General features: G+C 40.5%; 1 protein-coding gene across 5 annotated transcripts in view; it reads right to left on the minus strand.

The window, feature by feature from the left end:
* TBL1X (transducin beta like 1 X-linked) overlaps nucleotides 1–19,210 on the minus strand; it is a 290,873-nt gene that overhangs the window by 18,793 nt on the left and 252,870 nt on the right. For all 5 annotated transcript variants that reach the window (XM_075915224.1, XM_075915214.1, XM_075915234.1 and 2 more), the window contains 5 exons: nucleotides 18,127–18,388; nucleotides 14,339–14,471; nucleotides 3,015–3,156; nucleotides 1,193–1,256; nucleotides 985–1,082 (listed from right to left, as the gene is read on the minus strand). In XM_075915224.1, coding sequence (XP_075771339.1) covers nucleotides 985–1,082; nucleotides 1,193–1,256; nucleotides 3,015–3,156; nucleotides 14,339–14,471; nucleotides 18,127–18,388 — 699 coding nt within the window. The remainder of the gene's footprint in view (nucleotides 1–984; nucleotides 1,083–1,192; nucleotides 1,257–3,014; nucleotides 3,157–14,338; nucleotides 14,472–18,126; nucleotides 18,389–19,210) is intronic.

Genomic DNA, 19,210 nt, shown 5'->3' on the forward strand with positions numbered 1-19,210 from the left:
AACTATAGATATTGAACTGTCACATGGATTTCTTCTGAAATATATTAGCCAGAAGATACCTTTGAGCAACTTTATGCGGCTGTGCTGAGTGTTTTGCTACAGCTATTTCAATTAGATGAGACATTAATTTAAGACAAATATAAATGGTGTACTGTTGTGGTGGGCCAGATGAATGTAGAGCTTGCTTCCCATATATTGAATCCACAGCTACAGCAAATTTAAGCAAAATCCTTACAGAAGTAAGCACTATCTTTTGCAGGAATTGTAAATGTATTTGAAAATTATACTCCAGACCATAAATAGGGGATGTCTCATTTTACTGATAATGTAGCTATCTAAAGAACTATGGTTATTATAGAGAAAGTATGGCCACTGGAATATTAGTACTACAGTTGGGAGATAAAAGTTACTATGCCTCTGAAAGGTATAGGAATTTGTGGGAAGTTGCTTTCCTGTCCTAGTTCAAATGGGTTTGTGTTTCCCCCTCAGTAGTAATCTGAGATTTCAATCTTTAACAGTACACGCAGCTGAAGTTGCCACGTTGTGTTTGATTTTCAGATGAAATCACCATATTTGGCCTGATTTGCGAACAAAACCATAAACTCTTTATTCAGTTTTCTTTGTCTGACTGTTGAAATGAACTAGCGGGCATTCCCTCTCCTGAGGTATTTATAACTGCTAGACTAAATGTTTATAAATAAATTGGGGAATAAGACTTTCACTTTGCATGAGCAATGCTTAGGATTCAATGTGACACAGACACTGAAGTGATGATTTATTAAAAAATGTATGTCACATGACACAAATTTATCCAGCCATACGAGAGTAGTTAGTTGCTTATTCTGATGAAATCAAGACCCAACAAAACAAATGAGGCAAACTTTGCTGAATTCCCAAAGCAAGAGAAGATGTTGAAATTTAAACAACATAAGCTCACAGCATCTGCACATTCACAAATCAAAGTTACATAGTTTTAATACTAACTTTATCAACGCCAGCACTTAAAATGTAATTCCCCTTTTTGTTCCATTTCAGAGCAAATATGGGACCTTTATGTTGACCTAAGGTGCTTGCAAGGTTACCTGAAATTTAAAAACAAATAAGATTAACGCTATGTTTTGTCTGAGAGCTAGGATACTGAACTATCAATCATTAGCAATCATGGAAAACAATAAACTGTTGAATGACTCACCATCTTCTGTCCATATTCTTGCAAAACCATCATATGATCCTGTAGCCAATAGCGTTCCATCACTCTATTGAATGTGGAAAAGACAGTATCAATGAAAGGTAAACACGATTCAGCCCTGATTCACTCATCTATTTCTCAAAGCCAGTCTTTTCTGAAGTAAGGGAAATCTGGTAACCCACAAAGAAAGCAAGCAAGTATCATTACTAGGTTACATCCTAAATTAGAGATTAGTACTGCTGAGACAGAGAGAGAGAGAGAGAGAGAGAGAGAATAAAAACCACAAACGAACCACTAAATACTGAATTGCACTGTCAGACCGTCCAAAAGGACTGAGACAAAATCGAGATATAATGATTTTTACGGAATTTTTTTTCTTGAGAAAAGTAATTTTAGAGCATTTAGTACAGGGGTGGGCAATGAGTGGTCCATGGGTCGGACATGGTTTGCCAGAGTTAGCCCCTGAAGGGCTGCCAGATGTTTTATTTACCTGCGCATCTGCAGGTAAGGATGCTTGTGACTCCCGTTGACCGCAGTTCACTGTTACTGGCCAATGGGAGCTATGAAAAGTGGCATACATGTTTCTTGATAATGTTTCTAATTACAGAATAATTCATATGAAAACAGAATAAGAGAACTACTGTGTTCATGTGTTAACCAGTGTGAAAGTCTCACACTGGATGATGAAGAATATTGTAGGTTTAATTAAATAACCATAGAGGTAGCTTTCATAGCATCCAACATAAAATGTTAAGAAAAAAAATAGTCCATCAACAGACATGTCCACTCCTATCCTCCAAAGACAGTCAGACAGATAGAAAGATGTTGAAAAGGAGGTTAAGTTTTCTAGAACCATACATTCAAATTGTATTCTGGCTAATGTGTAAGTGATAATTATCAAAGAGCACATGAGAGAGGGGAAAGAGAGATCAGGGGGAAGATTAACAAATACTGTCCAAATTTGCATCACGTAAAATGCCAGTTTCCTTTGTTTTCATTTCTTGTGGAAAACTGTAAATTGAGGGTTTCATTAGAAATGCTTACTTACGTAAATATTACAATAGACTTCAGTATAAATATTGGTATCACAATAGACCTAGGAATTAAGTATGATCACCCAATGAAGGATGTCCTTTCCTAGCCATTTCTCCCCACTTGTCCCATAATTGCTTCTGAGCCTTTTTCATACTTCTCCTTATGTAATTAATTCTCTATTTCCTTATGATGGTCTATCAACTTACCACCATCTCCTTTTCTAAATCCTTCCCAAAAATTCCCCTTTGCCACTGAGCCCACAGCAAATGAATCAAGAACATTCACAAACTTTCTTCTTTGTCCTCCTTGTTAACCATGTTCTGCCTGACCTTCCTCTACTATGCATGACCTTCATTCATTATGTCAAGTGTCCAGTTTTAAGGGCAAGCAGTTTGAGGAAGGGCCTTACCCATTTCTTTTTGCACCTAGCTGACATTGGGGCACAATAATAGTCATGACTAGTCAATGCATTCAGATGGGATCCTGTGATGATATGGATTCCCACTGACACTTTCTTTTTTAATCCCTGATGCTTAAAAACCGTTGAGCTATATTTACTCACAATAACCCAAATAAATATATAAATACATAAATTATTAATCTTAAAGAAAATCAACAGCCATAGAAAATTTCAGCCCAACAGACGAAAGTTTAATTTCTTACGAGTTTCTGAAAACCAGAAGGAAGTTAGTAGGGTACCACCTTAATTATAAAGGCTCAATATTTATAACTGCATGTGAATGAAGTTTATTCATTTAAAAACTATGACTGGCCCTAGAAGTTAACTCACATTCCAGTCCAATGAAGTCACGTCCTTATTGCTGGGGACATCATGGCCTCCTTCTCTTATACAATGCCTCAAAACTAGCTGAGTGGAACCACCGTTACTATTTTCATTGAGATTCCATATTCTGGCAGTAGAGTCTCCAGATCTACAAAAACAAACACACTGAGATGAACAGTTCATAATGAGATGGTCTGACGCAGCAGGTGGAAATCTCTGGTTACACAGAGAGAACATCGTAGGCTTTAAAAAAATAAGCAACAAGTGGTGAGTTCCTCTGCTCTTCCACTCCCTCGCTCTGCGCCGTGATTCACATGTTTGTGATCTGTTATATTTTTAATCAGAATAATCCTCATTTAAGTTCTTAAACTAAAAGCAAAGAAAGCTTTTTTAAAATTAACTTCACATTTCACCAATATTTTTTCCAAAGCATTTTGTAAGCAAGACACTCTCTCGCCCTCAGTATCATGCAACCCACATGCAGCTCACCTTTGTATTGCCATACATGCTACATAATTTTGCAAAATATATACAACAAACAAGATAACAATTTGTGAAAACCTTTTTTGCAACAAAAATTTGCTTGTATTTATTCACTGGGTTACTTTCTTTGAAATGCAGAAAGTAGAATTTGATACAGAATTAGCATATTTCTTATACTTCCAGGAATTCACACATTGGGGCTACGTCTACACTGGCCCCTTCTTCGGAAGGGGCATGCTAATTTTGAACTTGGGAATAGGGAAATCCGCGGGGGATTTAAATATCCCCCGCGGGATTTAAATAAACATGGCCGCCGCTTTTTTTCCGGCTTGGGGAAAAGCCGGAAAAAAGCATCTAGTCCGGCGCGATCCTCCGGAATAAAGCCCTTTTCCGGAGGATCTCTTATTCCTTGAAGTAGGAATAAGAGATCCTCCGGAAAAGGGCTTCATTCCGGAGGATCGCGCCGGTCTAGATGCTTTTTTCCGGCTTTTCCCCAAGCCGGAAAAAAAGCGGCGGCCATGTTTATTTAAATCCCGCGGGGGATATTTAAATCCCCCGCGGATTTCCCTATTCCCAAGTTCAAAATTAGCATGCCCCTTCCGAAGAAGGGGCCAGTGTAGACGTAGCCGTAAAGTAATATTTATTTCCTACATATCCAGTCTGTACCTCATATTTTAGTGCACCTTTTTAATAATGAAATTTAGGAGATATATTGCTACAGGGAAAGAAAAGTGGGTCTCTTTCATGATTGAATTCTTCAGATAAAATTCTTCTCTCTAAAACCCATGCTTTTAAATTCATTGAAAAGAAAATTCCACCCAATTGAATTGAACGCTTTCTTGAAATCAATAACTAAAATGTTTTCCACATTAAATAAAAGGCTAAATTAACAAATTACATTTCAAAGGACATCTCAAGTAACCAAAATGTTGATCTGGTTTGAAATCTGAGTGATGTAGGTCAAATTCTATATTAATGATTATTTCTGTTCATTAATCTTTGGCCCTGATTTCTAGATCACAGTTTACAAATGCAATTACAGGCAGTCCCCGGGTTACGTACAAGATAGGGACTGTAGGTTTGTTCTTAAGTTGAATATGTATGTAAGTCGGAACTGGCATCCAGATTCAGCCGCTGCTGAAACTGACCGCCAGTTCTGACTTACATACAGATTCAACTTAAGAACCCCAAGCGTCCCCAAGTCAGCTGCTGCTGAAACTGATCAGCGGCTGATTCCAGGAAGCCTGGGGCAGAGCAACTCTGCCTCGGGCTTCCTGTAGTCAGCGCTGGTCAGTTTCAGCAGCGGCTGACTTGGGGATGCCTGGGGCAGAGCAGCTGGGGTGCTGCTGGGTTGCTCCAGTAGCACCGCTCCTCGCTCCTTGGCGCTACTGGACCAACCCAGCAGCACCCCAGCTGCTCTGCCCCAGGCGTCCTGATTCAGCCACTGCTGAAACTGACCAGCAGTGGCTGAATCAGGACCTGGGGCAGAGCAGCTGGGGTGCTGCCGGGTTGGTCCAGTAGTGCCCAGAGCGGCACTGCAGGACCAATCGGCAGCGACCCAGCTGCTCTGCCCCAGGGTCCACAACAAAAGCCTGGTCTGCTGGGGGGGGGGGCACAGTAGCTGCGCCCCCCCCCCCCAGCAGACCAGGGACACGGGGAGCAGCTTACGAACGGGGCTTTCTCGCCCCGGAGCTCGCAGGCAGCAATCCGCCACCTCGACCTCTGGGGCGAGAAAGCCCCGTTCGTAAGTGCGGATCCGACATAAGTCGGATCCGCGTAAGTCGGGGACTGCCTGTAGTCTATAGATTCAATTTTTTTTTATTTAAATACAAGGGCTAGCTATGGTTTCACTACTAATTCATCACCAGTTTAATGCCAGTTACCATTAGTCCCTATAAGATTGGGCTACTGACAGACAGAATAGAACCCTTCTAACTATCATTCCGAATGACTTGTAAAAAATGTGGGTCAGGAGTTTTGCCAGCAGGAATAGCTGAGATTGCTGTGGCAAGAACTTCTAACATAACCTTTCATGTCATAAGAACATAAAACCAGCCATACTAAATCAGCTGAAAGGTCCATCTAGGCCAGTATCCTGTCTTCCGACAGTGGCCAATGCCAGATGCCCCAGAGGGAGCGGAACAGAAACAGGTAATCATCAAGTGATCCCTCTCCCATCACCCACTTCCAGCCTCTGACAAACTGAAGCTACGAACACCATTTCTACCCATCCTGACTAATAGCCATTGATGGACCTAACCTCCATGAATTTAGTTAGCTCTTTTTTGAACCCTGTTAAAGTCCTGGCCTTCGCAACATCCTCTTGTCAAGGACTTTCACAGGTTGACTGTGCACTGAGTGAAGAAAAACTTCCTTTTGTTTGTTTCAAACCTGTTACCTATTAATTTCATTTGGTGACCCCTAGTTCTTATATTATGGGAAGGAGTAAATAACTTTACCTTATTCACTTTTTCCACACCAGTCATGATTATATAGATTCTATCATATCCCCCCCCCCCCCGTCTCCTCTTTTCTAAGCTGAAAAGTCTAAGTCTTTTTAATCTTTCTTCATACGGAACCTGTTCCAAACCCCTAATCATTTTTGTTGGCCTTTTCTGAACCTTTTCCAATGCCAATATATCTTTTTTGAGATGAGGCAACCACATCTATATGCAGTGGGTGTACCATGGTTTTATATAAGGGCAAGATGTGGGCGTACCATGGTTTTATATAAGGGCAATAAGATATTCTCCGTCTTATTCTCTATCCCTTTTTTAATTATTCCTAATATTCTATTTGCTTTTTTCACTGTCGCTGCACACTGAATGGATGTTTTCTGAGAACTATTCATGATGACTCCAAGATCTCTCTCTTGAGTAGTTATAGTTAAATTAGTCCCCCTCGTATTGTATGTATAGTTGGGATTATTTTTTCCAATGTGCATTACTTTACATTTATCAACATTACATTTATCAACATTACATTCAATTTGCCATTTTGTTGCTCAATCACTTAGTTTGGTGAGATGTTTTTGAAGCTCTTCACAGTCTGCTTTCTCCAGGTCATTAATAAATAAGCTGAATAGGATTGGTCCCAGTACAGACCCTTGGGGGACCCCACTAGTTACTTCTCTCCATTCTGAAAACTTACCGTTTATTTCTACCCTTTGTTTCCTGTCTTTTAACCAGTTATCAGTCCATGAGAGGATCTTCCCTCTTATCCCATGACAACTTACTTTACTTATGAGCCTTTGGTGAGGGACCTTGTCAAAGGCTTTCTGGGAATCTAAGTACACTATATCCACTGGCTTCCTCTTGTCCACATGTTTATTGACGCCTTCCTCAAATAATTCTAGTAGATTAGTAAGGCATGCTTTTCTTTACAGAATCATGTTGACTTTCCCCAACAAATTATGTTCATCTATGTGTCTGACATTTTTATCCTTTAATATAGTTTCAACTAATTTACCCAGTACTGATGTTAGGCTTACCAGTCTGTAATTTCAAAGATCACCTCTAGAGCCCTTTTTAAATATTAGCATCTCATTAGCTATCTTCCAATCACTAGGTACATAAACTGATATAAAGGATAGGTTACAAAGCAGTTAATAGTTCTAAAATTTCTCATTTGAGTTCTTTCAGAACTATTGGGTGAATGCTATCCAGTCCCGGTGACTTGTTACTGTTAAGTTTACCAATTTGTTCCAAAACCTCCCCTAATGACACCGCAATCTGGGACAGTTCCTCAAATTTGTCACCTAAAAAGAATGGGTCGGGTTTGGGAATCTCCCTAACATCCTCAGCCATGAAGACCAAAGCAAAGATTTCATTTCATTTTTCCACAATGACTTTATCGTCTTTGAGTGCTCCTTTAGCATCTTGATTGTCCAAGGGCCCCACTGGTAATTTTGCAGGCTTCATGCATCTGACGTACTATTTCTTTTTGAGTTTTTGACTAGCTGTTCTTCAAACTCCTTTTTGGCTTTTCTTAATATATTTTTACACTTAATTTGACAGAGTTTATGCTCCTTTCTATTTTCCTCACTAGGATTTATTTCAGAAGGTTGAAAAAGCTACTGGGGGGAAGCTGTTCTAGATTTGATCCTAACAAATGGGGAGGAACTGGTTGAGAATTTGAAAGTGGAAGGCAGCTTGGGTAAAGTGATCATGAAATCACAGAGTTCACAATTCTAAGGAAGGGTAGAAGGGAGAACAGCAAAATAGAGACAATGGATTTCAGGAAGGCGGATTTTGGTAAGCTCAGAGAGCTGATAGGTAAGGTCCCATGGGAATTGAGACTGAGGGAAAAAACAACTGAGGAGAACTGGCAGTTTTTCAAAGGGACATTGTTAAGGTCCCAAAAGCAAGCTATTCCGATGTGTCGGAAAGATAAAAAATACAGTAAAAGACCGCCCTGGCTTAACCACAAGATCTTGCATGACCTAAAAATAAAAAAGGAGTCATATAAAAAATGGAAAGTAGGACAAATTATAAAGGATGAATATAGGCAAACAGCACAGGAATGCAGGGGCAAGATTAGAAAGGCAAAGGCACAGAATGAGCTCAAACTAGCTACAAGAATAAAGGGAAACAAGAAGACTTTTTATAAATACATTAGAAGCAAGAGGAAGACCAAGGAGAGGGTAGGTCTACTGGTCAGCGAGGAGGGAGAAACAATAACAGGAAACTTGGAAATGGCAGAGATGCTCAATGACTTCTTTGTTTCGGTATTCACCGAGAAGTCTGAAGGATTGCCTAACATAGTGAATGCTAGTGGGAAGGGGTAGTTTTAGAAGGTAAAATAAAAAAAGAACAAGTCAAAAATCACCTAGAAAAGTTAGATGCCTGCAAGTCACCAGGGCCTGATGAAATGCATCCTAGAATACTCAAGGAGCTGATAGAGGAGGTATCTGAGCCTCTAGCTATCATCTTTGGAAAATCATGGGAGACAGGAGAGATTCCAGAGGACTGGAAAGGGCAAATATAGTGCCCATCTATAAAAAGGGAAACAAGAACAACCCAGGAAACTACAGACCAATTAGTTTAACTTCTGTGCCAGGGAAGATAATGGAGCAAGTAATTAAGGAAATCTTCTGTAAACACTTGAAAAGCGGCAAGGTGATAGGGAACAGCCAGCATGGATTTGTAAAGAACAAATCATGTCAAACCAATCTGATAGCTTTCTTTGATAGGATAACAAGTCTTGTGGATAAGGGAGAAGCGGTGGATGTGGCATACCTAGACTTTAGTAAGGCGTTTGATACGGTCTCGCATGATATTCTTATCAATAAACTAGATAAATACAACTTAGATGGGGCTACTATAAGGTGGGTGCATAACTGGCTGGATAACCATACTCAGAGAGTAGTTATTAATGGTTCACAATTGTGATGGAAAGGCATAACAAGTGGGGTTCTGCAGGGGTCTGTTTTGGGACCGGTTCTGTTCAATATCTTCATCAACAATTTAGATATTGGTATAGAAAGTACGCTTATTAAGTTTGCAGATGGTACCAAGCTGGGAGGGGTTGCGACTAATCTGGAGGATAGGGTCATAATTCAAAATGATCTGAACAAATTGGAGAAATGGTCTGAGATAAATAGGATGAAGTTTAATAAAGACAAATGCAAAGTGCTCCACTTAGGAAGGAACAATCAGTTTCATACATACAGAATGGGAAGTGACTGTCTGGGAAGGAGTATGGCAGAAAGGGATCTAGGGGTTACAGTGGACCACAAGTTGAATATGAGTCAGCAGTGTGATGCTGTTGCAAAGAAAGCAAACATGATTCTGGGATGCATTAACAGGTGTGTTGTGAGCAAGACACGAGAAGTCATTCTTCCGCTCTACTCTGCGCTGGTTAGGCCTCAATTGGAGTATGGTGTTCAGTTCTGGGCACCACATTTCAAGAATTATGTGGAGAAATTGGAGAGGGTCCAGAGAAGAGCAACAGGAATGATTAAAGGTCTAGAGAACATGACCTATGAAGGAAGACTGACGGAACTGGGTTTGTTTAGTTTAGAAAAGAGAAGATTGAGGGGGGACATGATAGCAGTTTTCAGATATCTAAAAGGGTGTCATAAGGAGGAGGGAGAAAACTTGTTCATCTTGGCCTCTGAGGATAGAACAAGAAGCAATGGGCTTAAACTGCAGCAAGGGAGGTTTAGGTTGGACATTAGGAAAAAGTTCCTAACTGTCAGGGTGGTCAAACACTGGAATAAATTGCCCAGGGAGGCTGTGGAATCCCCATATCTGGAGATATTTTTAAGAGTCGGTTAGATAAATGTCTATCAGGGATGGTCTAGACAGTATTTGGTCCTGCCATGAGGGCAGGGGACTGGACTCGATGACCTTTCGAGGTCCCTTCCAGTCCTAGTATTCTATGATTCTATTCTATGATTTCGCTTTTTAAAAGACATCTTTTTATCTCTCACTGACTCTTTACTTGCTTGTCAAGCCATGGTGGCACATTTTTGATTCTCTTACTGTGTTTTTTAATTTGGGGTTGGGCCTCTATTATTGTGTCTTTGAAAAGTTTCCATGCAGCTTGCTTTTACTTTCATCACTGTACTTTTTAATTTCTGTTTAACTAACCACCTCATTTTTGTGTAGTTCCCCTTTCTGAAATTAAATGGCACAGTGATGGACTGCTGAAGTGTTTTTCCCACCACAGGGATGTTAAATGTTTTTGTAGTCGCTATTTCCAAGCGGTGCAGTTATATTTATCTCTTGTACCAGATCCTGCCCTCCACTTAGGACTAAATGAAGAATAGCCTCTTCCTTTGTGGGTTCCAGAACCAGCTGCCCCAAGAAGCAGTCATTTAAAAATGTATCAAGTAATTTTATCTCTGCATCACATCCTGAGGTGACATGTACCTAGTCAATATGGGGATAGTTGAAATCCCCCTCAGTTATTGAGTTTCTATTTTGATAGCCTCTCTAATCTCCCTTAGCATTTCATAGTCACTATCACGATCCTGGTTAGGTGGTCGATAATGTATCCCTACTGCTATATTCATATTATTAGTGCATGGAATTACTCCCCATAGAGATTCTATGGAACATTTTGGTTCATTTAAGATTTTTACTTCATTTGATTCTACATTTTTTTTCACGTATAGAGCCACTTCCGCACCAGCATGACCTTTTCTGTCCTTCTGTTATATTTTGTACCCTGGTATGACTGTCTCCTATTGATTGTCCTTAGTCCACAAAGTTTCTGTGATGCCTATTGTATCAATATCCTCCTTTAATACGAGGCACTCTAATTCGTCCATCTTAAGAGACACTGAACACAGTGCACTGAGTTTAGGAAGACTGACTAGATTATTTAATGAAGTTTGAAAGCTAAAACACACTTTTAGTTCTGGTACTTTGTAATTGTTTATAGGACATAAATCTTTTATTAATAAGAGAGGGCTAATGCCTTAACATACAACTAATTGGGAAATTGCCTTATGTTGCTGTTGGCTTCTTCATTATGCAAAATTCAGCACTAACATTGTCCTAATTGAATAATCCATTTTGTGCCAGTGTTTGAAATCAATGTTTTTTAAGCAACAGAGCTATCAGACCCTGTTTGCAATTTGCTAATTCTAGAAGAGCTGCAGTTTCACTTCCAGTGGTTTTATTTATTCAGTATTCAGGCTCTGCTTGGGCAATTTTATTTTCCAGTATTTTAATTTTGTTTTTCTATTCTGTTCCTCCCAAGGCTATCTAAGCTATTATGTGTCCCTGCAGAGTACCTCCACAAGCCTAACAGTGTGAGGCGGAGTATTTGTGTGTTCTTTCCTTTTGTGGTTGGGAAAAGCATCCTGATTTCTTCTGAATGATTCAATGAACCCTGCATTATTAGAGGACCATGGTTCAAGCACAATTTGGGAAGATATTTAATCTCCTTAACCCTCTGAAGCATTCTAATCTGCATGATAAAGAAGCTGATTCCAGCATGCATGTCATGAGCGCTTGAGTTAGAGGAGTACTGTACGGATTTTCTCTTGGGGGGAGTATTGCCTAACTTTTAGGAAGCTTAGTTCTGAAAGAGTGTCTTTTCTTTTCCTTTTTTAATTGCATGTTCTCCAGCCCCCATATAATTATAAAACAAGGAAGAGGATATATCCAAAATATTATTCATAGGGCAAATAAAATACCCATTCCATGGCTGTCGGGATTGTTGTTAAATAGCCCTAGAGAAGAAATTGGCTGACTAATTGTCTTGCCCAACCCTTTCAGATTTTGTTATTGTTAATCTTCAGATGCAAGTTTCAGGATCATTTTTGCTATATTGTAGCTGAGATTTAATATTCCTTGTGGTAATTTGACAGGTTCAATTACTTATTAGTTTATTTTAAAGATATTATCCAAGGGTTCCCAGTCATTGTTCAGTTAAGAATGTGGAAAAAATAAGTAAGACAGAAAAATTTAATAACTAAATACAACTTTTTCTAAAAGTTAAAATCAAGTGTGAAAGTTAACTGGAACACAGATGATTCCCAAACAATGAATCATATCTAGGAGCTACTAAAAATCAGAGGTGCATTTTTCTCATAGTTTATACATAATCGCATTTTCTATCATTATTTTCTTTGTCTTCGCCCTCTTTTCTATCCAAGCGGCTTTTTTACAATCTTTGTCATATCTGGTCTTTAGGCCCTGACCATGCAATTACCTGTCCTTGGGCAGACCTCTGCAGCCACAAAACTACAACATGAGGGCTTTGCCCTTTGACTACAAACTTTTCAGAGCAGATGTCAACTTTTAGCATGGTAATGCAGCACTGGGAACAACGGGTCTTGACTATGCTTGGAACATGCATCATAGAAATGTATAAAATAATGTGTGCATGAAACTATTTATCTCGCAGAACTGAAGCTTAGATGTTAAAAGATATTGTACAGGACAAACCAGACTTCACAGAGAGTGGTAAAATGGCTTTTAACATCAGATGGTAATTACTGGCACTATGGCTGAGGGATTGCTTGAGCTTTTTGTGGCCATGCACCCAAGCTTTGTTTATCAGCCCAATTTACAACATGCAATTATTTTTATTTGGAATTTTCAGTTGCTTCATAATGTGCAATTAATCTTTCCATGTAGCTATTTTAGGATTTTCTATGGCCATACACTGCCATAATATCTGAGCACCTTCCTCATAAAACAGATTGAAAATAACAAAGCCCTTTGTGGACTCCATTGTCTGGCTCTTCTTTCTGTTTGGGATATAGAAAGTCCTGTTTGGGGCTAAGTCTCTTATTTGGAGGTCATGGAAGAGGGAACAACTATGAATGTTGTTACAATGGCAAACTTTTACCAAATAGGAAGTTTTTGCAGTGTTTCCTAAAGGTGGCCAGAGTGGATCTGTCTGATCTCTGGAAATTCATTCTGCAACCACATCCCTTCAACAAAGGGCTTTTCTACATGAGCAATTAGACTACAGAGAATTGGGGATGCTGATCTACCCTAGTCTATCCATGTACATCCTGCTGATGTGCGCTAATAGTTTTTTAGTACACTCTGAGCTAGTCTTATTTCAAAGAGGACTAGATCCAGGAGCAAAACAATCTGTTAATGCTGGTCAGCAAGATGCAGCTGGACAGTTAAGAATCAAAGATGGTAGACTGACATTCTGGTGGCCTTCCTTATGTAGAAAAGCCCTCAGAGTGCTTTAGTGCTGGCTCTTTGATGCTTCATTTTGGGCTATTCTTTTAACATTTTTAACAGGACATCAACATTTCTGCAAATTATCATGATCTTCTGTAAAAAGTTTATTTTTATTATCATTATTATTTAGTAGTAGTAATAGTAGTGGCAGTAGTAGCAGTGGAAGTGGTGGTAGCGATGGTGGTTAAGAGCCCCAGTCATGACACAGGACACAAAACAGAAGACGGGACCTGACCCAAATCTAAATATGGCCAAGTTTATCCTCAGGGGCACTTGACTCAGAGAACTACTGGTAAAATGTCATAGCAAAGTGCTCCTAGTGTGGATGCAGCTATGCTGGCAAAGCTCTGCTATGGGCCTAGTAAAATTACCCCTCATGAGTAAAACAAGTGAGATCAGAAAAAGTAGAGCTTTGCCAGTACAGCAGTGTCTACCCTAAGGACTTCTAGTGGCACAGCAGTACTGGTCATGGATCTCACTTTTTCAGACTCATGAGTGATATAGCTATGCTGGCAAAAGTTTGCAGTTTAGTTTCATTTGCCATTTTGTTGCCTGATTGCTTAGTTTGGTGAGATCTTTGGTCTTAACTATCTTGGGGTATGTCTACACTACCCCGCTAGTTCGAACTAGCGGGGGTAATGTAGTCATCTGCAGTTGCAAATGAAGCCCGGGATTTGAATTTCCCGGGCTTCATTTGCATGAAGCCGGCTGGCGCCATTTTTAAACGCGGGCTAATTCGAACCCCGTGTAGCCGCGCGGCACGGGGTTCGAATTAGCCGGCATTTAAAAATGGCGCCGGCCGGCTTCATGCAAATGAAGCCAGGGAAATTCAAATCCCGGGCTTCATTTGCAACTGCGGATGACTACATTACCCCCGCTAGTTCGAACTAGCGGGATAGTGTAGACATACCCTTGAGCGGTTTAGTATCATCTTCAAATTGTGCCACCTCACTGTTTACTCCTTTCACTTCACAAACCCAGCACGTGCTAACTCTGCAAACATCTGAAGCACTGGATCACCTCACAACTCTTTCCAACTCTGCATGGATGCTGTCCTAGCATGAGAAACTGTAGAAGTGGTCCCTCAAGCTGTACTATTCTCTCATGTTTTTTGCACCTTTAAATCAATCCTAATTGAAACAGATGGGATTTTATATATCTGGAATGTGGTTGCAGTCATTGCCTTACCCAGATGCTAGTAGGTCACTGACAGGGTTCCAGGCACAGATGAACACTTCTGATTCATGGCCCCGAAGGACTGTTGCTTTGTTAGGAGGTATTTCAACATCCCCGTCAATTTCCATTGGCTTTGAATGATTATCTGTTAAAAAAAGAAAAAAAAAAAGGAAATATCAGAATGTAAGTGCTCTGTGAGTTTTTGTTACAGACTACATAAAATATGGCTTGATACAGTAAGCTATTTTATGGCTTGAAGCTCTCAACATTTCATAAATGGCATTCACTACAGTTTTCTGGGTTTTTATTTGTGATTGAAACTTGTGTAACTTTTCCTCCACATACAGAACATTGCCATGCTTAATAACATCCTGCTGCTTTTCATCAAATATAATGATAGTTTACTCAATCTGTTGTTTAAATTTGGTTTTATAAAAATCGTTTTGCTGATCTATTAATAAAAAGCATAATACCACATTTATATTAAAAAGCTTTATGTTGTTCCCTCAAGAGTAGTATGTTGTACATTCCTTTTCTGGGATGGTATAATGTAGTATATAAGGCCTGAGGCCACACACTGAAAAATGAGAATAAAAATAAATAGTGAATTGCTGCCTCATTCTCTCAGCAGAGTTAATGCTGTATACTAAGGCAGAGGTCCAGTGGACAAAACCATTTCAGCTCACACAATTGAAGGCTGTATCATAATGCATATGAACACAAGGTCTGAATTAAAACTGGCTGGGTGACCTTAAATCTGGCTTTCTAACTTTTGAGTGCTTGGTTTTTGCAAACGAAAGAGCTTTCTTTGGTATGCAATTTCCTGTTTTGTTTTGGAGGGACAAGACCTTTGCCAACTTATAACAGGTCTTTATGCAAGAGGTGATCCACTTGGAAATCCTCTGTGAGGAAACCAGAAGGCTCTTCATCCTATCTGCTGTAGCTATGAAGAGCTGGGTCATGTAATGGATGGGAGAGGTACTACCTTTCTCTAGACATCCCAGCCATTCAGTTAACTAAATTTCCTATAAAGGGAGAGACAGTGGATATAAAGGAAGTGTTGGCAGGGAGCCAGGAGAGATTTGAATGGAAACCGATTCATTTTGCGTGAGTTCAGAGCAAGAGATGGGAGAGAGATGAAGTAAGACAAGAATCACGCATAGAATTTTCAGCAATATCCATATCTAGAAAGGACTAAACCTTGAAACAACAGATGTAAGTGAATAGGGAATGTTTAGTTAGACACAATCATGTTATTTTCTTTTGTACTCCCTCTCCATTCACTGTAACTTTAAACTGAATCTCAGAGAAGCAATTCTCTGTTTTTAATCTGCCTTTTTCAATTGCTCTATAACACCTAGCAACCAAGTATGATTTACCAAATATATCTTCTAAGACCAGAATAAGTGCTGACTCCATCAGGAGCACTCTAAATCTGATACTGCACTCCTTCTTAGTCTTAGGTTTGAAGAACCCGTCACTTATGTGCCCTTTGGCAAGGCACCTGAGAACTACTATGTGGATCGCTTTGGGCATAGGTCATTTACAGTGATCACAAGGCTTGAAGCTAAGTCCTGTTTGGAACTGACAAAACTGTAACTACTGCTAAGGGAAACTAACTCAATTACTATGTGTACTAATGTTTCAGGAACACTATTTCATATGAAGGAAGCCTAAACAACACTAGTAAAAGCAGCAAATGTCCCATGTACCATCACTGGTTGTAAGAAGGAACTAAGAGGGGGGGAGGAGGAAGGGAGGGACCAGCAGCGCCCCTTATACTATGCCATACCAGTGTCACTCCAGAAGGAGCCAGAGCTGCTCCCCTGTGGATATTGCTGAGTGGAAAACTTCTGGTCACTGGTGTGTGTGTCAAGTACACCTTGAGCAAGCACTTGAAGAACTCTCGTATTTTGTTGTTTAAACAGGTCACAGATGGCTGACGAGGCCAGTACAACTGAACAAGGATTCTAAAGTTTTGCGAGCCTCCCCCACATATCTTCTTACTCTTTCAGAGCTGATGCGCCACTAAGATGGCATAGTGTGAATGGTTTGGAGACAGGAAGTTTGCAGCATCCCACGGTGGTGCAAATACTTTCACAGGGCCACTGGTCCCTGGGAAGCTCTGCAGGCTCTCTCCATAGCCTACTTCTATTGATCTTTCAGGCCTCAGCTCTTCTTCCAGGACCCACAGAGCGATTGCTAAGCCAGTCACTACTCAAAGACCTTCTCCCCTTCTAAATCCCAAACTGCTGTTTGTTCCTTTTACTCTCTGCCTGTTGGGTTGCTTATTCAAATCTAACAACCCAAATTTGAAAAGGATAGTGGTTTTCAGGTATCTAAAAGGGTGTCACAAGGAGGAGGGAGAAAACTTGATCTTCCTGGCCTCTGAAGATAGAACAAGAAGCTTAAACTGCAGCAAGGGAGGTTTAGGTTGGACATTAAGAAAAAGTTCCTAACTGTCAGGGTAGTCAAACACTGGAATAAATTGCCTCGGGTGGTTGTGGAATCTCTCTCTGAAGATATTTAAGAGTACACTAGATAAATATCTATCAGGGATGGTCTAGACAGTACTGGGTCCTGCCATGAGGGCAGGGGACTGGACTCCATGACCTCTCGAGGTCCCTTCCAGTTCTAGTATTCTATGATTCTATGAAATTTACTGCATGTTAACCTATGTCCCATTGGGTTGATACAGCCCTTAGCATGGCCTTTTCCCTTTCTCTGTGAAAATGTATTGGAGAGCATAAATTCAGACCTTACTACACCACAACAAAGAAGGACAAAATGGCCATGTGACATGCAATACAACAGCAATTATTAACGAAACTCCCTCTGATTAAAATCACTGCAATAGTTATGCTATTAGAAAGCCAGAAATGGACATGCTCTGGCTCTGAGACCACACACAGACTGCAGAGATGTATGATGTGATTTTTGTGGCTTGCCTCACTTTTAATACAAGAACGTGCTCTCTTCTTTGACTAACAAGGATGTGGCACCAGAGGGTCTGTAATTTCTTGAGGCCACACCTTCATACTAAAGATGGGCTTGAGAGTGTAACTCCTGACTAAGGGATTGAACCACACAATTCCCATTATTTTCAATAGGAGTTGCTATATAACGTTCACAATCTAAACTAGGGAGGCCACACTTGGTTTCATTTATCTTAACTGGGGGGTAGCCTCAAGGCACCTGGCAAGCTGGTAATGTAGGCAATGCTTTGGCACCCTGAACAAAACAGAAGGCCCAGAAGGGACGTGGCTTCAGGTGGAGAGGGAAGGACTGGGGCAACCATCCCTTAGCACTGCTCGGACAGTGCCATGGCCCTCTTCCCCTCAGCCAGCCTCTCCCGCACAGCACTCCGGTGGAGATTTCATGGGCTCAGGGCTCTAGCGACTGCCGCTGCAGTGACGATCCCGGCTGGGAGCCTCAGACCCTGTTGAATTGCTGGTCCTTGAGGTTGTTGCTCCCTTTGCCCCCATAGTTGGCGGGCCTGCAGAAGGTGCACACAGCTTAATTCAATGCTGCCTACCTGAGTTTGCAATTCTGAAAGGCTTATTTAGTCTTGTAAAGGGATAGGACAAACTACTGACTATACCAGCACTGCAGCCTGCATCTCCAATGCATAAGATTTACACAGAAACCTTTCTGACTATGCTTTAATAGCTTTCCAGGATAACTCTCCCACGAGTTCGCTCACATTACAACTGTTGGGTGAACATCATGCTGCCGCAAAAGCATTATTCCAACCAGCGTTCATCTGAACATAGGAAAATGGGTTCTGTGCTTTCGCTTACTTATTGCATGTGCCCCATTCTCCTCTCCATTCACAGTGGCTTCTCCATTCTTTGGTGTGTTCTGCTGGGAAACAGCTGTTGCTGTTGCTGCTGCTGCCGCCGTTGCTGCTGCTGCTGCTGCTGCCGCTGCCGCCGCTGCACTGGCTTGTTGCTGAGCTAGTTTCTCTCTGAATGCCTGTTGTCTGGTCTGTACCACATCAGGCATCACTGCGTCTATCAGAGATAGTGACTCTATTGGCCGGCCATCAAATACTGTACCATCCTGGGGACAAAATAAACAGAGGGAAAAATGCAGGCTTAGAATATTCCCAATGGAGCAAGGTCTGCAGAAAGGGGACTATCAAAGAGAAACCAAACACATGGGCACTGTGAGGTTACAGGGCTTTTGCTGTGACCGAAAAGTACAAGAACATCGGAAATTTCTCTGCTTTATAAAGTTTAAAACTATGGTATCCAAGCTTTGCCTAGAAATGTCTGATGTGGATATAGAATTTGTTGAGAGAGTGTATAAATTCAGCTACATAAGATATTTGAATGTATGAAAGAAAATGGAGTTATACAAAGGTTAATTATCTAAACCTTAAGAAAAAAAATGTCCCCTTCATTTTGCATTTCAAAATCAAAGAGTCAAGGGCTATGCAGTGAAACAGACATGGGTCTAATTGAGAGGGTATGTAATTGTGTGCACTTTTGCTAAACAATGAAATTGTTAATGTTGGCATATATATGTTCTCACACTGTTGAGATCAATGGAAAAGTTCACACCTCTCAGAGCTAGCATTTCAGGCTCCCTGCAGACTCAGACAAAAACATCATTACATCAGTGTACACTGATTCCCATTTTGAAGGATATCTTCATAACTACAAGTGCTAGAGATTTATTTTTTTACATATGAAAACAAAGTCATAACCCATCCCTGTCTGATTTTGGTAATTGATGTGACCCAGCAGAGAAAGATTTCTAAAATGGAAATATACAGTGGTGAGAGACTTGAGTGGAGAGGTGGCAAAAGAAGGAGCTGAGAAACAATTCTCACTTTATAGTAACCCTGCCACAACAATTTAAAACTGAAATCTAAAGATA

Source organism: Pelodiscus sinensis, chromosome 1 (genome assembly GCF_049634645.1).
Source record: "Pelodiscus sinensis isolate JC-2024 chromosome 1, ASM4963464v1, whole genome shotgun sequence".
Taxonomy (NCBI): Eukaryota; Metazoa; Chordata; order Testudines; family Trionychidae; genus Pelodiscus; species Pelodiscus sinensis.